General features: G+C 48.8%; 1 protein-coding gene across 6 annotated transcripts; it reads left to right on the plus strand.

Annotated features, from left to right (window-relative positions):
- Positions 1 to 1335: 1335 nt before the first annotated feature.
- On the plus strand, positions 1336 to 19695 carry VEZF1 (vascular endothelial zinc finger 1). Of its 6 annotated transcripts, none has more exons than XM_038758769.1 (7): positions 1336 to 1487; positions 8757 to 9451; positions 10323 to 10386; positions 11367 to 11568; positions 13067 to 13204; positions 15512 to 15542; positions 17367 to 19695. In XM_038758769.1, the coding sequence occupies exons 1-7, from the start codon at positions 1455 to 1457 to the stop codon at positions 17497 to 17499; spliced, it is 1296 nt and encodes a 431-aa protein (XP_038614697.1). In that variant the 5' UTR covers positions 1336 to 1454; the 3' UTR covers positions 17500 to 19695. The 6 variants fall into 6 exon arrangements, with proteins under 6 accessions (XP_038614697.1, XP_038614693.1, XP_038614695.1 ...); XM_038758765.1 differs by having other exon boundaries at positions 1342 to 1487; positions 11367 to 11556; positions 15512 to 15556; positions 16148 to 17456; XM_038758764.1 differs by having other exon boundaries at positions 1345 to 1487; positions 15512 to 15556; positions 16148 to 17456.
- The last annotated feature ends 1091 nt before the right edge of the window (positions 19696 to 20786 follow it).

Below are 20786 nucleotides of genomic sequence, written 5' to 3' on the forward strand. Positions count from 1 at the left end.
TGTACAGGGGAGGTGGGGAGGGGAAGGAGGTAGGGCGAGGGCTCAGTGTGGGAAGGCCTCCTGGAGGAGGTGAGCTCTGAGGAGGGCTAAAGGGTGGGAGAATATGTACAAGTAAAATAGAGTAATACATCTGTACAGGGGAGGTGGGGAGGGGAAGGAGGTAGGGCGAGGGCTCAGTGTGGGAAGGCCTCCTGGAGGAGGTGAGCTCTGAGGAGGGCTAAAGGGTGGGAGAATATGTACAAGTAAAATAGAGTAATACATCTGTACAGGGGAGGTGGGGAGGGGAAGGAGGTAGGGCGAGGGCTCAGTGTGGGAAGGCCTCTTGGAGGAGGTGAGCTCTGAGGAGGGCTAAGGGGGGGGAGAATATGTACAAGTAAAATAGAGTAATAAATCTGTACAGGGGCGGTGGGGAGGGGAAGGAGGTAGGGCGAGGGCTCAGTGTGGGAAGGCCTCCTGGAGGAGGTGAGCTCTGAGGAGGGCTAAGGGGGGGGAGAATATGTACAAGTAAAATAGAGTAATACATCTGTACAGGGGAGGTGGGGAGGGGAAGGAGGTAGGGCGAGGGCTCAGTGTGGGAAGGCCTCTTGGAGGAGGTGAGCTCTGAGGAGGGCTAAGGGGGGGGGAGAATATGTACAAGTAAAATAGAGTAATAAATCTGTACAGGGGCGGTGGGGAGGGGAAGGAGGTAGGGCGAGGGCTCAGTGTGGGAAGGCCTCCTGGAGGAGGTGAGCTCTCAGGAGGGCTAAGAGGTGTGTGTGTGTATGTGTAAGAGGGTGTGTGTGTGTGTGTGAGGGGGTGTGTGTGTAAGAGGGTGTGTGTGAGAGGGATGTGTGTGTGTAAGAGGGTGTGTGTGAGAGGGGTGTGTGTGTGTGTAAGAGGGTGGGTGGGTGTGTGTGTGTGTGTGTGTGTGTGTACAGGCCGCCTGCGTGTGGGCTCCTCCATCTTCTGTCCCGAGCGTCCCTCGGTCGGCGTCCGGCGGCGCGTCGGACCCGAGCACCGCGCGTCGTTTCGGGGGGGGAGCCCCGGCCCCGCCCCCGCCGGGCCCCCCGGGGGCCGCCCCCGGCCCCCCCCCGCCGGCGCCGCCCGCGGCCCCCGCGCCGCCCCGGCCGGGGCCCGGGCCCGGCGGGGAGGCCCGTGCGGGCGGCGGGGGTCCGGGGCGGGCCCGGGGGCCGGCGGGCCGCCGCGCGGCTCCCCCCCGTCCCGCCGCCGCCGCCGCGGTGGTGCGGCCCGGACCTTACCGGAAGTGGCCAACCTCGGCGCTGCCATGTTGAGGAGCCGCCGCCGCCGCCGCCGCCGACGTTGCCGCCGCCGCCGCCGCCGCTTTGTTGTCGCCTCCTCCTCCTCCTCCTCCTCCTCCTCCTCCTCCGCCTCCTCCTGCGGCTGAGGAGACTCCCCGAGCGGGGGGGAGCGGGCGGAGGCGGGGGTCGGCCGCCGCCGCCGCCGCCGCCGCCGCCATGGAGGCCAACTGGACCGCGTTCCTGTTCCAGGTACGCCCCTCCCCTCCCCTCCGCACCCCTCCGCTCCCCTCCGCACCCCTCCGCACCCCTCCGCTCTCCGGCCGCCCGGCCGGCCGCCCGGCCTTAATCCCCCTTTGTTTTTCCGGCCCGCGCCGGGGGGCGGGGGAGCGGCGGCAGGCCCGCTGTCACCCGCCGCCAGGCCCCGGTCCCCCCCCCCCCCCGCCGAGGTCCCCCCCCCCCGAGGTCCCCCCGAGGTCGGGACGAGGGGGGGTCGGCGGCAATTCCCGCCCCCCATCCCGCTCCCGCGCCTTTCCCCGCCTTCCTCCATCTTTTCCTCCCCTCCCCGCCGATAAGCGGCTCTTCTTGCCTCCCCTAGACTGCAAGCCCGCCGGTGGGTAGGGGCCGGCCCTCTGCGTTGCCAACTTGTCCGGCCTAAGCGCTCCGCACACGGTTAGGCGCTCAATAAATACGATTGAATGAATGAATAGGAGCCCGTTGGTGGGTAGAGACCGTCTGTGTTGCCAGCTTGTCCGGCCCAAATGCTCTGCACACAGCCAGCGCTCAGCAAATACGGTTGAATGAGTGTGAGCTCGATGGTGGGTAGGGACCGTCCCTCTGCGTTGCCAACTTGTCCGGCCTAAGCGCTCCGCACACGGTTAGGCGCTCAATAAATACGATTGAATGAATGAATAGGAGCCCGTTGGTGGGTAGGGACCGTCTGTGTTGCCAGCTTGTCCGGCCCAAATGCTCTGCACACAGTGAGCGCTCAGCAAATACGGTTGAATGAGTGTGAGCTCGATGGTGGGTAGGGACCGTCCCTCTGCGTTGCCAACTTGTCCGGCTTAAGCGCTCTGCACACAGTTGGTCAATAAATACGATTGAATGAATGAATAGGAGCCCGTTGGTGGGTAGGGACCGTCTATGTTGCCAGCTTGTCCGGCCCAAATGCTCTGCACACAGTCAGCGCGCAGTAAAAACGGTTGAATGAGTGTGAGCTCGATGGTGGGTAGGGACCGTCCCTCTGCGTTGCCAACTTGTCCGGCCCAAGCGCTCTGCGCACAGTTAGGCGCTCAATAAATACGATTGAATGAATGACTAGGAGTCCGTTGTTGGGTAGGGACCGTCTATGTTGCCAGCTTGCCCGGCCCAAGCGCTCTGCACACAGTCAGCGCTCAGTAAAAACGGTTGAATGAGTGTGAGCTCGATGGTGGGTAGGGACCGTCCCTCTGTGTTGCCAGCTTGCCCGGCCCAAGCGCTCTGCGCACAGTTAGGCGCTCAATAAATACGATTGAATGAATGAACGGGAGCCCGTTGGTGGGTAGGGACCGTCTGTGTTGCCAGTTTGTCCGGCCCAAGGGCCCTGCACACAGTAAGCGCTCAGTAAGTACGGTTGAATGAGTGTGAGCTCGTTGGTGGGTAGGGACCGTCTGTGTTGCCAGTTTGTCCGGCCCAAGCGCTCTGCACTCAGTTAAGCGCTCTGCACACAGTTAAGCGCTCAATAGGTACGATTGAATGAATGAATGGGAGCCCGTTGGTGGGTAGGGACCGTCTGTGTTGCCAGCTTGCCCGGCCCAAGCGCCCTGCACACAGTAAGCGCTCAGTAAAAACGGTTGAATGAATGTGAGCTCGGTGGTGGGTAGGGACCGTTTGTGTTGCCACTTTGTCCGGCCCAAGCGCTCTGCACTCAGTTAAGCGCTCTGCACACAGTTAAGCGCTCAATAGGTACGATTGAATGAATGAATGGGAGCCCGTTGGCGGGTAGGGACCGTCTGTGTTGCCAGCTTGCCCGGCCCAAGCGCCCTGCACACAGTAAGCGCTCAGTAAAAACGGTTGAATGAATATGAGTTCGTTGGTGGGTAGGGACCGTTTGTGTTGCCACTTTGTCCGGCCCAAGCGCTCTGCACTCAGTTAAGCGCCCAGTAAATACGATCGAATCATCATCATCATCATCATCAATCGTATTGAGCGCTTGCTATGTGCGGAGCACTGTACTAAGCGCTTGGGAAGTACAAATTGGCAACATATAGAGACGGTCCCTACCCAACAGTGGGCTCACAGTCTAAAAGGGGGAGACAGAGAACAAAACCAAACATACTAACAAAATAAAATAAATAGAATAGCTATGTATCGAATATCATATCGAATATTCATATCGAATGAATGAATAGGAGCCCGTTGGTGGGTAGGGACCGTCTGTGTTGCCAGTTTGTCCGGCCCAAGCGCTCTGCACACAGTTAAGCGCTCAATAAATACGATTGAATGAATGAATGTGAGCCCGTTGGTGGGTAGGGACCGTCTGTGTTGCCAGCTTGTCCTGCCTAAACGCTCTGCACACAGTAAGCGCTCAGTAAATATGGTTAAATGAACGTGAGCTCGTTGGTGGGTAGGGACCGTCTCTCTGTGCCGCCAACTTGTCCGGCCTAAGCGCTCTGCACACAGTAAGCGCTCAGTAAATACGGTTGAATGAATGTGAGCCCGTTGGTGGGTAGGGACCGCCTATGTTGCCAACTTGTCCGGCCCAAGCGCTCTGCACAGAGTAACCGCTCAGTAAATGCGATTGAGTGAATGTGAGCCCGTCGGTGGGTAGCGACCGCCTCTCTGTGTTGCCAACTTGTCCGTCCCAACCGCTTAGTACAGCGCTCTGCACACAGTAAGCGCTCAATAAATACGATTGAGTGAATGTTGAGGCATCACTTTTCCCCCGCACAGAAACTCATTTAATCGCATTTATTGAGCGCTTACAGGGTACGAAGCGCTTGGGAAGTGCAGCTCGGCAGTATCGTGTCCCAACAACGGGCTCACGGGCTAAAAGGGGGAGACGTGCAATTTCCCCCCCCCCCTTTCTGAACCTGTTTGGGGTTGGCTTTTTGCAAAGCGTCTCCCTGTATCATTTTTCCCCTGCACATAAATTCATTCAGTCGCATTTATTGAGCTCTTATTGGGTGCGGAGCACTGCCCGAAGCGCTTGGGGAGTACAGCTCGGCAACATCGTGTCCCAACAACGGGCCCACGGGCTAGAAGGGGGAGACGTGCAGTTTTTTTCCCCCCCTTTCTGAACTTGTTTAGGGTTGGCTTTTTGCAAAGCATCGGAGCCGAGGGAGGTTTGGCTTCCACCCCGCCACCCGAGCTGGGGAATCCCCCCTCCCTCCCTCTTAGGCTCATTCGGGGCGAGGGAGGCCTCCTCCCCGCCCCCCCCGGGAATCCTTTTCTCTCCCATCCTCACACGCACGTTTCCTCTGTCCAGGGCAGGGGGAAGGAGAAAGAAAGGGAAGGAGAGAGAGGGGGGAAAAAAAATCCCGCTTGCAAAGCACCCAGATGAGTCACCCCTTGGGGTGTTTTTCTTCTCTTTCTTTCCTGAAGCCACCGGCTTTCTGCAAGAAATCGGAAAGGGATTGGATTGCAGTTTTGTTGGCAGACCTCCTGGCTGCTCATTTGGTTTCGTGGGGGGGGGGGGGGGGGGGGCGTTTGTTTGGGAGCCTCCTCGGGATGATTTTTTTTTTTCTTCCCCGTTTCATTCCGATTTGCAGATGAAGCGTTTAGTGGGCATTTGCGATGAGCTCACGGGGAAACTTCGGAATAGGAGGAGGCCAGGAAAACCATCACTTACTCCGCCGAGCGTTTCTCCCCAGGATTTTCCCTCTTTGCTTAACTTTAGAAACCCCTAAACTACTTATGCTCCTGGGCTCCTTTACCGAGCTAACCAGGAACCAAGACAGAACCCCCCCCCCCCAAAAAAAAAAACCTTTCCCTTAATAATCCCCACTGACCATCTAAAGTGTCTGGGATTGGAACATTTCACGTATCGCTTTTAATCTAACCTCACCCCATAAACTGCTTTTTAATAGTATTCTTTGAAAATCCACTTTTGCGTTTTAGCAACTTGTTGCGGTCAAAGCTTCTTAGAGTTGAAAAAATTCAGATTTAGAGGAAATCATAAATGCCCCTCATCCCAAGACCCATGATCTGGCTTTTTATTTAATCAAATTCTGATGAGTTAAACCATTAAGGAGTAAACCGAGTATTAAATGTGTATTTTTAGTAGAGGGTGTTGGAAAAGAAATTATACAGAACCAGTAAGCATCCAGGTTGCTGTAAAAGGTGACACACCAGAAAAAGCTTTCAGACGTTCATTAAAAATGGGCTTAATAGGCCTCTTGAGTGGTTTTGATGTGATGAATGCTTTAGATTTCCCGTGTTAAACGTGATGTGTATAATTTCATGGGGACAGGGAAAATCAGAGGAGTTCTGCATTTCTTTAAAAAAAATTCCGTAAAAATCTGGAAAGCTAACAAAGGCTCATTTTGTAGCCAGTTACATGTCAAACATTATTGATCATGTCTTTTGAGTTGTATTTTTATTTTTAGTTCCGTGGTTTCCAAAGCATTCATCACCACAAGGAATCAAGTGTGAAAACTAATATTTAGTTCTGTGTTTGGGTACTCAGGAATTTGTGGGAAGACCGATTTAATGATTTAATTTAGTATCGAGACCAGTTTTTAAAGGGGTAGAGAGAATATTCTAGTCCTTGGAAAAGTATTGAATAGGCTTACTGTGTTTAGGTTTTAAGTGGTTTTCATTGAGGGAAGGAAGCAGCAAGTTTTGTTGTCCATCTCCATTAGCATCCTTTTGGACACTAAAAAAAAAAACAGCACAATTTCACACCTGCTTGCTTTCCAGATACCCCGGCAGAAAGTGAAAACCATAGCTGTTAAAATGTTTGATGGATGATTCTCCTAACAGGACATTCGAGATGTGACTCACCGATGCTAATTTGTTTCAGTACAGAATCTTTTACCCTCTGGCATTGGAGATTTCACGGTGCCACATCCTACCACCCTGGGTGATGAAATAACATTTTTGTTTCGATTCTTGCCAGCCCCACAGAAGGAAAATTCAAGAGGAGCTAGGAGCATAATAGTTCTGCCGGGGAGGGGCTGGGGGGAATCAAACTTAGACTGGACATTGATGTTAGTCAAATGTCTGCCCCACAGTTGTAGTAAAAGCAGTTTACCCAAGGCAGATGGGTGGTGACACATTCTCTGCCCCTAACTCTGACAGCAAAATTGGAAAGAAAAAAGTAACCCAAAGGACACAGGTACCTCTTTCTAGAGAAGGGTTTTGTGCAGAGGATCTGGGTTTGGGGAATTAATGTACGTTTCTGATAGTGATAAAGGCGCTATTGATGTTTGCACCCGAGAAGTGGGAAATTGAGGTGAGCCTCATGTCAGAGTATTCTTGAGCCGAATCAAGAAAATAGATATCTGCCCTGTTTAAATAGCCGTTAAGTGTTTTTAGCGCCTTGCGCTCCTAATGGTTCTTTTTGATTAAAAAAAAAACTGTCTCCCAAACTCCATAAGTTTGAATCTTGTCCAGAAGATTTGCATTCCCTATTATCTGATCTGTTAGCTCTGCCTTTGAAATTGTATATCGTGAGCTATCTTCGGACGTTAACCGTTTGCACACCGCGTGGAAATTTGGGCAAGCGGCATAGGTAGGCAACAAATCTAGTGTGGTTCCTTCCAGCCTCACCGGGTGAAATTCTTAAACCTTGTCTGGAGACATTAAAAGAAATTTCCATAAATAAAGCAAATGCTGCAGTTCAGCAGGAGGCCCAAGAGCGGAGGTGACCAGGCCCTGGCCCAAAATTTCTCTGTGCTCCCAGAACACACAGGGAGGTGAAGTCAGAGTTCTAAACTCTGCTAATTGAAGCTGATAAATCTGTGGATAATGCACTGCTTGATCATGTGGGAGGCTGATTCCAGGCTTAGCTGTGGCTCTTTCATCAAGTAAACTGAGAGTGATGTGCAGCATGTACTTATCCTCGAGGGAGAGAGAGAATGCATCTGTGTGTGTGTGTGTGTGTGTGTGTGTGTGTGTACACATACACCTACATACACACACACCTCTTGTCCTTGATCCAGTCCTGAAGGAGACCCACCAAGGGGCTGCCAGACTTGGGGTTCGTGGGGTGAATGGAGCCCAAGTGAGCTCCCAGGATTGGAGGCTACAGGAAAGGCCAAAGACCTGTATTCAGACTGCTTAAAATAACTGAAGTCCCTACCTCTGGTTGCACGTGTCCTTTTGGGATTGTGAAAGAACAGCTCTGGGGCTTGCGCTCTCTGCCAGAGTCACGAAAAAAAATTTTGTTAAAGGACAAAGTATTGAGAGAGGGAAATCTGTTTGAATTTATCATTCATCGTTCTTAAGAGAATTTTTTAGTAGGTGGAACAACCAGGAGAGGAATTCAGAAGTAGAAAGAGTCCGATCCAAACTTGAAAGGTTAACCTCTGTGCCCTAAATAGCGGGTGAAAAGTTTTATTTGGCCCGCTAAGCACCCAGGTTGGAACATGCACCCAGAACCAGATAAGATTGATGCCCTGTTTTAAAGAAAAGCAGGAGCGAGGAAGAGGACCGTTGATATTTGGTGAAAGGAGAAGCTTTGACCCTAGGTTTCTTTAACTTTGGCCTGACGACTCGATGGCTAGTTCCACCCTTGAAAGGGCAGCGCTGGGAAATGGAGTTGCCAGGGCTGCAGGTGAGTGGAGGGCCAGTCGTCCCGTGCCCTGTCACCTGGACAGGTAGCCGCTCTCTGGCCCTCTTGGCCACTCTAGTGGATTGTTCAGTGGCCATGTTCATTTCATCCCCCTCTCTGGTGGTGGGCAGGGAAAACTCAAAAAGTAAACGTGGAACTCATGCGCATATTTGAAGTAGCACATTCCATTCTTCACTTAGCAACAGTCTCCCCTCCCCTTGCTCCATCAAGGAGAGCTTTTTGATTAAAAGGAAGGAGTCTAAACTTCTCTCCCATTTACTGCTTATATAAGTGGATGCTTATATTGATGTGGTGATTTGGGTTTTTTTGTTTGTTTTGGTTTTTTGCTGCGGCAACGGCTGCTAAATATGGAATTTTGAATTGCAAATTATTCGGGCAATTTATTTAAGCTAGGTTTCAGCTCCGATAGACTAATCCAAAGTGATTTGGTCAGTGACTATATTCTTTATACCACTGCACTGTGGTCTCGAGCATTGGCAGATGTTTCCAAGAGAGAGCCCCATCAGCCCCTGAGAGGCAGCAACAGTGGAGCCTGCAAGGTGCTGGGAAACGTTTTGTTCCGAGACCCCGGGCAGGGCTCCGTGAGTAAGATCTTGGCATTAAGTTCTCAGGGCCTTCGTTGAGAGAGAAGCGTCCTGGGCAGTCTTTCAGTCGTTTCCCGGGTTTGCGAGTCTCTGGAGCGTGTTGAATTTCGAAAGATGCTGCGAGCGGCCGCATTTGCTAAGTGTGTAAATGTTTGGTTTTAGGCCCACGAAGCTTCTCATCACCAACAACAGGCAGCCCAGAACAGCCTGCTGCCCCTCCTGAGCTCTGCTGTGGAGCCACCCGATCAGAAGCCGTTGCTTCCATTACCAATAACTCAGAAACCTCAGGCAGCCCCAGAAACGCTGAAGGATGCCATCGGGATTAAAAAAGAAAAACCTAAAACTTCCTTCGTGTGCACTTACTGCAACAAAGCTTTCAGGGACAGTTACCACCTGAGACGCCATGAGTCTTGTCACACAGGGATCAAATTAGTGTCACGGCCAAAGAAAACCCCCACCACGGTGGTGCCCCTTATCTCGACCATCGCCGGCGACAACAGCCGAACTTCATTGGTCTCGACTATCGCGGGCATCTTGTCGACGGTCACTACGTCCTCCTCCGGCACCAACCCCAGTAGCAGCGCCAGCGCCACGGTCATGCCGGTGACGCAGGCGGTCAAGAAGCCGAGCAAGCCGGTCAAGAAGAACCACGCTTGCGAGATGTGCGGGAAGGCCTTCCGGGACGTCTACCACCTGAACCGGCACAAGCTCTCCCACTCGGACGAGAAGCCCTTCGAATGTCCCGTTTGCAATCAGCGCTTCAAGAGGAAGGATCGGATGACTTATCACGTGAGGTCTCATGAAGGAGGCATCAACAAGCCGTACACTTGCAGTGTCTGTGGGAAAGGTTTCTCGAGGTATCGTGGTTTCGGCTGCTTTTGTTTATTAGGTGGTGGTGGTGGTGGTGGTGTGGATTTTGGGGTTTGTTGGTTTCCTTTTTTTTTTTTTTTTTTTTGGTTTTTCTTTTTAAATAAATCCCAAGGGAATGCCAGTCTCGCCCTTAAAACGATGTGGGGGTGGGGGGTGGTTTATGGAAGAGAGGGAGGCGGGGTGGAAAGACCAGGTTCCCGGTGGGTGGACTCGTTCACCGCCAAGTCATCAGTTCCAATCTGGCCCAGTTGCCAGGTGATGACAAAGCTGTTACATTTAGAAAAGGACCTGTTGGCCTCAGCCCTGAACTTAGCAGACAGACATCTCCTACCGCTCAAATCTTCGGTTGACCTGGCGGCTATCTCTTTGGGGAAGAGATTACAGACCACTCGCGCCAAAAGGAATTGACCCTATCCCCCTTCTCGAAGAGGCGGCGGGCCCTGGGAGATCTCTCTGCTGCTTTCTGTGGCACCAAGATGTTTCTCTAATTTGTATTTTAAACTTGTGAGTAATTTTTGCAGTGAGGTACTGGGCACGTATCTGCTACTGAAATGCTGTACTATTCTGTTGACTCCTTGGGTTTCAGAGGAGTGCCAGTGTATGTAGTACAGCGCTCTGCACACAGTAAGCGAGCGCTTAAATGCTGTTACTGCCTCTAAGGGGAGAGTCTGTTCAAGGATCAAGAGAGGGCTTTAGATTTGGGGTGGGGAGGAAAGGAGGCTGGTAAAAGTTGATAACTTCTGTGGTGATGCTGCCGGCTTTTTTTTTTTAAATGCAGAAAGTCCCTGGAAGCGTTACTGTAAGTGCCGTCCCGTGTGTTTGTCCATTACATCTTCTTTGTCCCTCTCTCTTTCACAGGCCTGACCACCTAAGCTGTCACGTAAAACATGTTCATTCAACAGAAAGGCCCTTCAAATGCCAAGTAAGGGTTAAAATGACTTATCCTTCACGTAGCACTTAATGCAGCGGATCCAGAAGGGCTGAGCCAATCAAATCCGACGATTGTTGATGAATTTGGAAATCACCGTCTTGAATAATGTGACCCATTTGAATGCTGGTTTTATAACATTAAGGGATGGTGGTTTCTGTCTTTGCAGTGAGCCTCTGGAAAAACCGTAGTGCTGTTTTCATTAAGCCGTTGCTCCATCCCTTGGTGAAACGGCATTTTTTTTAAAAAAATGTATTTTTTTGGTCGAGTGAGGAAAAACTCCCGCTCTTCTAAAGTTCATTTTGTATTTGAGGGGAAAAAAAAATTAGAATCAGATCTTCCAGGCTATTGGTTTTAGATTTGTTGAGTGAAGTTGTTGGGGCGGCGGGTGTAGTGGGAGAGGTGGTAATGTCTCCCCCCCACGCCCCGCAAATATTATCGTTGGCCAGTCGGAACAAGGTTTAAAAATTCATTTGAATTGTGGCAAGAGAGGCTGATTGATTACCTATTCATGCTCGTGATTTTGCATGACACAAGAAAATTGTAGCCAGTGGGAGGGGGCAGGGGGAGGAAAAAGGCAAAGGATTGAAAGCCAAAGCAAATGACTGTTCCTAGACATCAGTTATTCTAGTCTGTTGCTTCAAGTCTTTTGTACCCGTTCCAACCTGTTTGTGATGACTGATCACCATGAGTAAAGTACTCGAATTCAAAGGAAAATCCTAAAGAAGGGCCTTGTTTTTCCAACTTGTTTGCCCCTTTCCCCAGCGTGGAAAGGGCCGACTGGAATTAGCCAAGAAATTCCAAACGCCCTTCAACGGATGTGTTGTGCGTGTGTGCGTCTCTGTAGGCAGAGTCTCTGTGTATGCGTAGCCCTTGAGCCCGCTACCTGCTTACCGGCCTGGCTAGGGGAGCCACCGAGGCAGGGCAGCGTGTTTCGAAATGAGTGGAACAGGATAGTCTATATTTAAAAAAAGTTTTCCTCCCTCATGCAGACGTGCACTGCTGCCTTTGCTACCAAAGACAGACTGCGGACACACATGGTGCGCCATGAAGGAAAGGTATCGTGTAATATCTGTGGTAAACTTCTGAGTGCAGCCTATATCACCAGCCACTTAAAGACACACGGACAGAGCCAAAGTATCAACTGTAATACATGTAAACAAGGTATCAATAAAAGTAGGTGATTCTTTGAAACTTTCTTTCTAAGGGGAACCGTGTTTGCCAAACTGGTGGGGCTTGGGAGTTTGATCCTCCGTGTCCGGTTGGAGCTGGCAGGCCGCGGGTTTGGCTGGAGGGTCTGTTCCCACCTCCGAGAGTTAGGAGAGCCTGTCCTCGAGCTCATCCCTCACTGGCGAGTGGAACAGGGTAGGACCCGGGCATCTCACCTGCCCGCTGAGTTGGGACCACCCAGAGGCTTGGGTCCGAGGCAGGAGCCTACCCATCGCCCCGTTAAACCTTGGGCTGCTTGCTGTCCACGTTGCCTGGGGAAGGCGCGTTATTCTACCCTTGCCAGACTTTTTATTTTTTTTTTTGTCTTTCCAATCTTTTGGTTTTTCTCCCCAATAAACCTCCATGTCTCAGGACTTGAGAAGCTGAAACTGAACTAAAACGCTGTCCTCTTGCATCCTCTGTTGATTAGTGATGATAATGTCTTAATGCAAAGCGAGGGACTCAAAGTGCCATTCCCTGAACACCTGATCGCCTTAAGCATTTGTCCTCAACAGTGACCTTAGAGATGAACTACAAAGCCTTAATAATCACTTTTGCTCCCAGCCCCAAATAAGGGAATATTGGAATTTAGAAGTCAGGTCATCTAATCATGGTAAATGAACTTTAAAATGTGTATATATATATATATATATATATGTGTTTGTATATATACATATATATATATATCTCAACAATGAGTTGAGGACTCAGTGCTTCCCCTTGCAACTCTCAACAGCACTGTACTTTTTGAACTTAACCTGCTTCCCTTTTAAGCTTTCAGGTCATTCGAAGTTGGGCATTTTCCTGACTGCTAGGTTTTACGATGGGCTGTTTCCACGTCAGGTTCAGCAAAACCCCCAAATACTTGAAATTTCAATGAAAAAAATGTGAAAGGAGAAATTGTTTCAAAGACTTCATTATAAAGTGACCAATTTTGCCCATTTTTCAAATCCTGGCAGCTTGCCAGTAAATTGATCAATCTGATTAAATGGGTCAATTTTTCAGCGCTTATTTTCTTCATGGCTTTTTTTTTTTAATTTTAGTGTCCTTCATTATGCTTGGGTAAGAGAAAACACTTTAGGTATTTTAATTAAAAGATCGATTATTCCTAACATAGGTTGACCAAAATCCACTTAAAGGCAGTATCAGCGTTTCTGAAATAGGCAAAAGGTTTTTTGTTTTGTTTTGTTTTTTACTGTTTTATTTCCGCTGGCTGGTTCCCCCTCTTCCCCCGGCTTGCTGCTCTCCTGCTTTGTGTTTGCTTCTTATCTCCTTTGACTGACATGGATATAAACAAGCAGCTGAAGAGATGAGCGTTTTCCAAAGGAGTAATCTGGTCAGCCCACAGAGATTAGTCAGAGTTGGGGACGAGTGGGCCTGCAAAGCCCAAAATGGCTGTTTCTGGGCGGGCCATCATTTTTTCAAGGTGAATCTGGTGTTTTGTGTTTGTATCTTGTTGGAAAAGCATGCATGAATGAAGAGACCAGCAACCAGAAGCAGCAGCAGCAGCAGCAACAGCAGCAGCAGCATGTGACTAGCTGGCCAGGGAAGCAGGTAGAGACACTGAGATTGTGGGAAGAAGCCGTCAAAGCCAGGAAGAAAGGTAAGAAGGGTCTTCCCGGATTTGGCGTGTACCTGGAGATGTTATTTTAAATTTAGCATGCCAAATAATCCACGTAGAGAGGATGTGTAGCAAAGGGCGCTAGGTTGAAGAATACAGTGTGCTGGGAAATGGGAGAGTCTTGTTTGGGGCGTTAAAACTTCTGGATAACTCTTTTCTTATTGTTGGTACCCTTTTTCCTTGTGTTTTCTTTGCCCTTTTCCCCAAATTAGAGGCAGAGTCCACTCCCAGGTTTTGCTTTTTGGACCCCACAACTTCTCACCTAAAAGCCAAATTTGATCCTCCACATTCATGCTTTTCTTATTAAAAAAAAAAAAAGCCCTCTCTAGTGTCTGACACCTCACATTCTTTGACAGTTCATTTCTTTTCTGCTTGTTGTTCCTCTTTCCGCATTTTTTTTGGCTGTAGTCCACAGTGCTGATTTCCCCCGCGCCCCGACCCCCACCCCCTTTCCCTTTCCTGATTTTTGGCCTTAATCTGGGGCTAGCATCGTTTGAAAACATTTTCCCCGCTTCTGCCATTGGGTCTTTTGTAATCAGTGTCAAATTGAAAAGGGTTTGCTGTACTCTGGTGTATATCAGGTACACAATCAATTGCTGTTAACAGTGGCTCAACACAGTCCTTCAGCTTGTTGGGCACAACTTTTGACTTCTGATCTGGCGTGGTGCTGCTTCAGATAAGTCACTCATGGATGTCTAGCACACTTCTTGTTGTTTTCCCACCCATCCCCCTGTGGCAGAGTCCCAAAGTCCCACTCCCCCTTCCTTTTCAGCTCAAGGAAGCTTTCTGTACCTGTCGTCCCTCTAACGTGCTCTGTCCTGTAGTTTCCTCCATTCTTTGGCTTTGCTTTTACATGTAGTGGCTGCTCCCACCACTCTCATCCCCTTCTAAAAGCTACCGCTGTCCCTAATTTAGTCAGTCGGGCTAGCATCCTTTTTCTACATCCACTGGTGATGCAGGAAAAAGAATGTGGTGTTCCAGGCGGGCCTCCCTCAAAGGTTGCTTGTTCCACTCATCCAGATGAAATTATTCATCATTGTTTTGACAAATTGTTAGTGAAGAGTGGGGGAGAAATGTAGTGCTACAGTAATTACGGCAAGTACCATACTGGGGCTTTTTGCTTAATGGGTTGATATGGTGTTTGGAGAACCTTTTATTTATTTAGGGCAAGAGGAGGAAGAAAACCAAGGTTAACCAGATCTTGTTAAAGGGACACTGTCAGGTTAAAACAGCAACCCTGAACCCCCTTTTTGGGGGCATTGCAGGGAGTGGGGTGGCGCACGCATTTAGTTGTGTTACTCTGTCACCTCAAAAATGTTTTTTGGTTTTTTTTAAACTCTCTTGCTTGGGGCTGTGTTACATTTTGCCTGGACCATAAAACTCAACCATTTGGGTACCCTCTCTGTCCCATAATGTCACTGTGCCCAGATTCATAGCCGTTTTCTCCAAAAGATGCAAATTGAGTAATAAATCCCTGTGCAAACTCTGTGGTGAGAGGAAACACTACTGCATTTAGGTCCTCAACTAAGTTGACAGTGTCCCTTTAAGCACTGGGGCTGATGTTTCGGGAGAGGAAAGCCATGTAGGATGTAGAGAATTTGCAATGCTTGTATTGAATGATATGGGCCAGGGCTTTTTGTTAACTGTTTACTTAGCAAAATGTCTCCATTGGAATGTGTCAGGCTGTGTGTGACCGTGTGTGCCAGAAGTCACCTTTTGGTCTCAAGCTCATTGAATTTCCATCTCTTCCCTTCTGTCTCTACTGTCTCCTTCCCACTGTGTCCCCCTTCCGCCCCTTCACCCCCACATTTTGTAGCTTTTCCTGAGACAGGCCACTTCTGTTATTGTGGTGGCAGAGCACCGTCCTCTGGCTTGCCAGCAGGTGATGCCGACATATGGGGGGGGCTCATCTTCCCTGGGAACCACCTTTTCTCCCAAGCTGAATGGGAAAAGGGCAGGAGGCCTTTCACCTCACTGCGGGGTCTCCTCGCCTGTGCATTTGTCCCCCTCCCTGTCCTCCCATCCCCCCGGAAGTGCGTGTGGCGTGTGAGAGTCAAATGTTTTAGACGTAGTAGCTGATTAAGTTAATGTAAGATGAGGAAGAAATGGGGGCGGGAGGGTGGATAGTTCTACTGGGGGGGATTGTTTGTTTTTTTAACTTTAAGAAATTTAATCATGAGCAACAGGATTATTTGGCAGGAATGATTTTTCTAAGACTGAAATAAGCAGATAATACTGAAACAGCTTTGCTTATCAGTCCCTAATAACGGCTTTTTAAAACCTTCACAGAATGTCAGTTCACCTTTGAGAAGGCTATAGAGTACGTACCATTCGGTATGTACACACTCTCTCCTCCACTACTTACAATGTGCCTCATGAGAGGATTTTTCCGATTGCCCGATACTGTGTAACGAACGGCCCAGCTCTGTGTAAAACCAGCCCCCCCTTGCCTGCTGGTGGTTGGCTCTTCCCCGGAAAGCATTAAAACTCAGACGAGCTGCATGAAGCGATAGTGAGAATACTTAGCGCTACTGCGGTGCTTCTGACCTCCAGAGCGCCTTGCAGAAGTTAACTGAACCTCACACCCCCGCCGCGGGGTAGGTAAGTAAGTCTGATCTTTTTTCCCCACCACGTGGCGGGGGAGACGCCGACATCAAGAGTTTGAACAGCTCGCCTGAGTCCGAGAGGGAGTTAGCGTCAGACTCGAGATTAGAGCTCTGGAGTTCCCGGCTTTCCCGTCCTGCCTGGGCTCTGACGGCACCTCTCTGTCATATTTACTCTTGGTCGAAGAATGTTATCATTTAACTTATTAAATATTTGTCCTAAAAGAAAAAAAAAAAGAAACAAAGAATTGATTGAGAACCTGTTTTTGAATCCCGTTGGGGGTTTCGAGAGTCTAAAGGTGTTTTTGTCTTCTCATTTTAGAAGCTGCTAACCTGTGCCAAACTTCCACGGCTGCTACGACACCTGTGACTCTTTCTACTCCATTCAATATAACTTCCTCTGTGGCGTCTGGGACGATGTCAAACCCGGTCACAGTGGCACCGGCAATGAGCATGAGAAGTCCAGTAAACGTTTCAAGTGCAGTTAATATAACTAGTCCCCTGAACATAGGGCATCCCGTAACCATAACCAGCCCATTGTCCATGACTTCTCCACTAACGCTCACCACCCCGGTCAATTTACCCACCCCCGTCACTGCTCCGGTGAATATAGCACATCCAGTCACCATCACCTCTCCTATGAATCTCCCCACCCCGATGACGTTAGCCGCCCCTCTAAATATAGCGATGAGACCTGTAGAGAGCATGCCATTCCTCCCCCAAGCTCTGCCCACATCACCCCCTTGGTAAACAGTGTTAAAAGATGGTTCAGAGTGGATCCTTACCAGCAGTTTTAGGTTTCAGTTATTCAAAGCAAAGTTCAAGCAAGAAACGGGGAGATCTAATTACACTAGTTTATCAGAAAGACCGTAGTAGCAGCTTTCTCCAGTTTGGCTGGGGTTTTTCAAACTAGGGTGTGTAATTTATCCCTGGACCACTTTCATTCTAAGCAAATTCTTCCCCCCCCCCCCCCCCCCCCCCCAAGCTGGCAGTAGAGTTGCAAAAGGATAGTAGTTGGTGGAAGACCAGAATTAAAACCAATCACTTAAGGAAAAAAAGGAAAAACAAAAGAAGAGCATTACTTTTCATCCCAGAAAATTATTCTAACTAGCAGATCGTTTTACTCTTGAACACTAGCGGAGCCCTTCCTCTCCCAGACAGAGCGAGTGGTTGAGATATATATTTTTTTTTAACTTGCCAGGTTCAAATCCACTGATTCAGAGCTAGTGTAGAATCGTCTGTGTTTAGTTTTTATGAGTAAATGCATTACATTGTCATAATAAAATGCATTTCAGAGGATATGCATTTTACCTTTGGGAATATGTTAATTTCAGGCAGAATTCCCTATGGGAAAGGTGATACCAGCTCTGATATGCAAAGCATATGATAATTTATCATTCTAACTTCAACATATAATAGGGATTGTGACCTGATATTTGGAGATGTAAATATTGCTCAGCATATTAACCCTGACGGAGTAGAGCGTTGTAGTTGACTCTTTTTTTTTTTTTTTTTTTTTTAAATTGTTTGTGTTTGGTAAGAAAAAGGTCGCAGCTGACAGAGGAGGAGTCAAGTGTGTGGACACACAGGCTCCCGACAGACGGAGACCTGTGGGACTCTTTATTCAGGAGCCAAAGGAGTGCTTCGGAACACTTCAGAAAAATATTGCTTTAAATTGGAAAGCACCGGAGGCCCCGGGATGTGATGTATATGCCCCTCCCTCTCCCAACCAGAACCTGTTGATGTTACAACAGCAGGGACAGATGTGTTAGTCGCTAACTAGAAGTTTTTGTCTTATATTAAATTGTATACAGTTTTTATTCTAACCACTAACTAGGTAGGATGCCCCTTCAGGACAAGCAGAGAGTGTCTTTTTTTAATTATTGTTTTTATTTTTATTTTTTTGTTTTTTGTTTGGGTTGTTTTTTTTTTTTAATTCTCCTTTCCTGTTTCTTAATCAAGTGTTGTGGAAACCTGTTCAACTTTGTAAATATTTACCAACATCACTTTTCTTTTTTTTCTTGTGGAAAAACACTTCTATCAGCTCTGTGGGGTTTTCAGGGAGACGGGCTGCCCTGGGCTTCCTGCAGGAAACCCCTCAATGATTGCGCACATTCAGACGTGTGCTTTTTATTTCTCAGCAGAATGTTCTATCTGTACATAAAGTAGAAACCAAAAGCTAGGGAAACGTACCGTTTAGACCATCATGCCACATATTAATGTTTTTAAAACATTGTGCTTTTTTTTTTTAAGAAAAAAATCCTAAAACCAAGACGCTACATGAATTTTTTTTAAGTTGAGATTATATATATATATATATATGTGTGTATATATATATATATATATATTAATCTTGCAGCTGAGAGCAATGGAAATTAGTTGTGTTAATCTTGCAGAATGTTTGCAGGACTGACTGTCAAACTGGATGACTTCCGTTTATGCCCCCATCTGTGTCAGTTCAAAGCATCAAAAAAAAAACCCCAACCCTTTCTGAGGCAGACTTTTTACACCAGGGGACAGGTATCTGTGTCATTATACAAAGCAGTTCTAGAGGGGGTTGAACTACATAGTAAAAAAAAAATAAATAAATAAATAGAACTTAGTGTAAAATAATTTTATAAATGATCTTTTGTACTTTAGGACATTAAATTGTACAACTTTTGTATATATAAAAGCCTAGGAACTTTCTGTGTAGCAGGAAGGCAACACATTCCTACACTTTTAATGTATATGTTTGTTATAATGTCCATGTAAACATATGCCCTATGTTTGTGCCTTTTAATTAGTTTGTCTCAATAAACGAAATGTAGAGAAAAAGATGTAGCTATGGCTTTGTTACAACTGTTCTTTCTCACAGTACAGAGAGCTGTTTTGTTGTTTTGTTTTTTTTTAAATGTAGAGCATTGTGTGTGGACTACTGGAAGAGCTAGTGCAGGAGCCCGAGCACAGCGTGCCCCACCCTTTCACCCCCTCCACCCCAAAACCGAGACCTCCTGCAGGGGTCTGGCAGTGGCCCCTCGGCGGCAGCCCACCTGCCCGGGGCCTTGGCCGCCGGGATCCACGGTCCCCACGGCGGAGAAGGGCCCACCGTCCGGACCCTCTCCCATTCAGATGAGCTCCGAGGTGTTATCCCCACCCGGTCCCCCCAGAGTGGTCCCCCCAGAGTGGTTGCCAGCAGCCCTCAGTTGAGCCTGTTCCCTTCCCTCACCCCCGGGCTAGACTGAACCCTGAAAGTATTAGTTCTAAAACACGGAGATATCTACTAGAGTTGATTGTTTTACCCAATCCATTGTATAATAAACAGGAGTGAGACCTCATTGTATGACTTCAGTTAAAATGCTGTTTCGTATGCATCCTCTACTCACTTAAGAAGCTTGTCTGCAATAATAAAGCCACGTTGTGTCTTCTTTTGGGAGGGGGAGAGGCCGGGAGGTGCGGGGGAGGACCAGAAGTGGGATGGGATGGGATCGGCCCGGGTCGCAGGGAGTTGGGTTTCTGGGGTGTTCCCCCTTGGACTACCCGAGCCGAGGGAGAAGGAGGCCCGGCGGCCAGTGTGACGTGAAAGCCGGTAGGATGATGTATTCTCGCTTTTGGTTGTAACCTAGCTCGGCTCCCCTCTTATCAGATCGGCAGCTAAACGGTTGTATTAGATAATCCTCAAATCTGACATCCGACCTGTTACGCTCTAGGCTCGACGCTTGGCCTGCGTTTTGCTTTTTTATTGTGTATCCATTTCCCTCCTAAGGTGTGCTCCTCAATGAAGGTTTCTATGTATGCAGATGATTTTACCTTGTCAATACCAGCACTGTATTACTAACATGCAAAGTACTGCAAATTTATTTTGACGAATTAAAGTTAACCGGTCACAAACTTCATGGATTGCTTAATACCTCAGAAGCGAATTAGTTCATTAAGAGGGCAGGAGGCTTTGAGGTGATGCTCCTGGAGGTAGTTAGCGGAGCCTGGGGGAAGGGGAGGGGAGGTCATGGCTGGAGAAGGGGGCCGCTGACCTTGGGAAAAAGTAATCTTCCCCCAGATTCAGAGTGGCCACAGGGAAGGTGCAGGATGATGTCAGGACCTGCTTGGACTGTGGGGGTGGGAGAGTGGTCCGGCCTCAGTTTCCTTACCTGGGAAATGGGTTTTTCCACTGTGCTCCAGGCATCGTGAGGAGTAGAGGTCTCTGAGCTCCTTGACGAGGGTGATGCTGAAAATACAAAGCGGGGTGTATTTCCTCCAGAATTCCAGTGTGAAAGCAGGAATGCTACTCTAGACAGCCCACCCACCCCCGGCTTTCAGACAGCAGCATGTAGAAACGGCCCCTGGGAAATGGGGACTCTCTGCCAGGTAACGTAAGGGCATTGAGGACACGTCCCTTGGGATCTGTTCCTGGCTGCCAGTTGGGTAGGATCGTGCCCCAGGGGAGGCAAAGGGATTTATCTTGGAGAACCTGCCACCCAACACTTGTGAAGGCACCCTGCTGCCCAGGCGCCCTCAGATGTCAACTCCCCCTTGGAGGACTCGAATTGAGGTGGTGGGTTGCAGTTTCATCCTGTTCTACTCGAGTCATCTTCCTGGGGAAAAAACCTCAGTCATACCACCTTTCCTGGAGCCCCAAGTCAACTCCCCTCCAGGTAAACTGGGAAATGGGGACTTGATCGATCAAGGTATTTATTGAGCGCTTACTATGTGCAGAGCTCCGTACTAAGCACATGGGAGTGTATAATACAATTAGCGTACTCTTTCCCTGCCCAGAACGAACTTACGGTCTAGAAGGGAAAGGCAGGAGCTGCTGGCCTCATTCACCCTCCCATCTTCTCTACCTCTCCTGCGTTTCCAGCTTTTTCCCCTGGCTCCTGTCCCTGGAACCGCCAGGCCTGCTTTGCCGCATATTCTCTTGCCCTTGGGAAATTCTGACTTCATAGGAATGCTTCCTGCCTAGCCTGGCCGCCTCTCCTGGGGCC

The sequence above is a fragment of the Tachyglossus aculeatus genome, chromosome 17, assembly GCF_015852505.1.
Source record: "Tachyglossus aculeatus isolate mTacAcu1 chromosome 17, mTacAcu1.pri, whole genome shotgun sequence".
In the NCBI taxonomy this organism is placed as follows: Eukaryota; Metazoa; Chordata; class Mammalia; order Monotremata; family Tachyglossidae; genus Tachyglossus; species Tachyglossus aculeatus.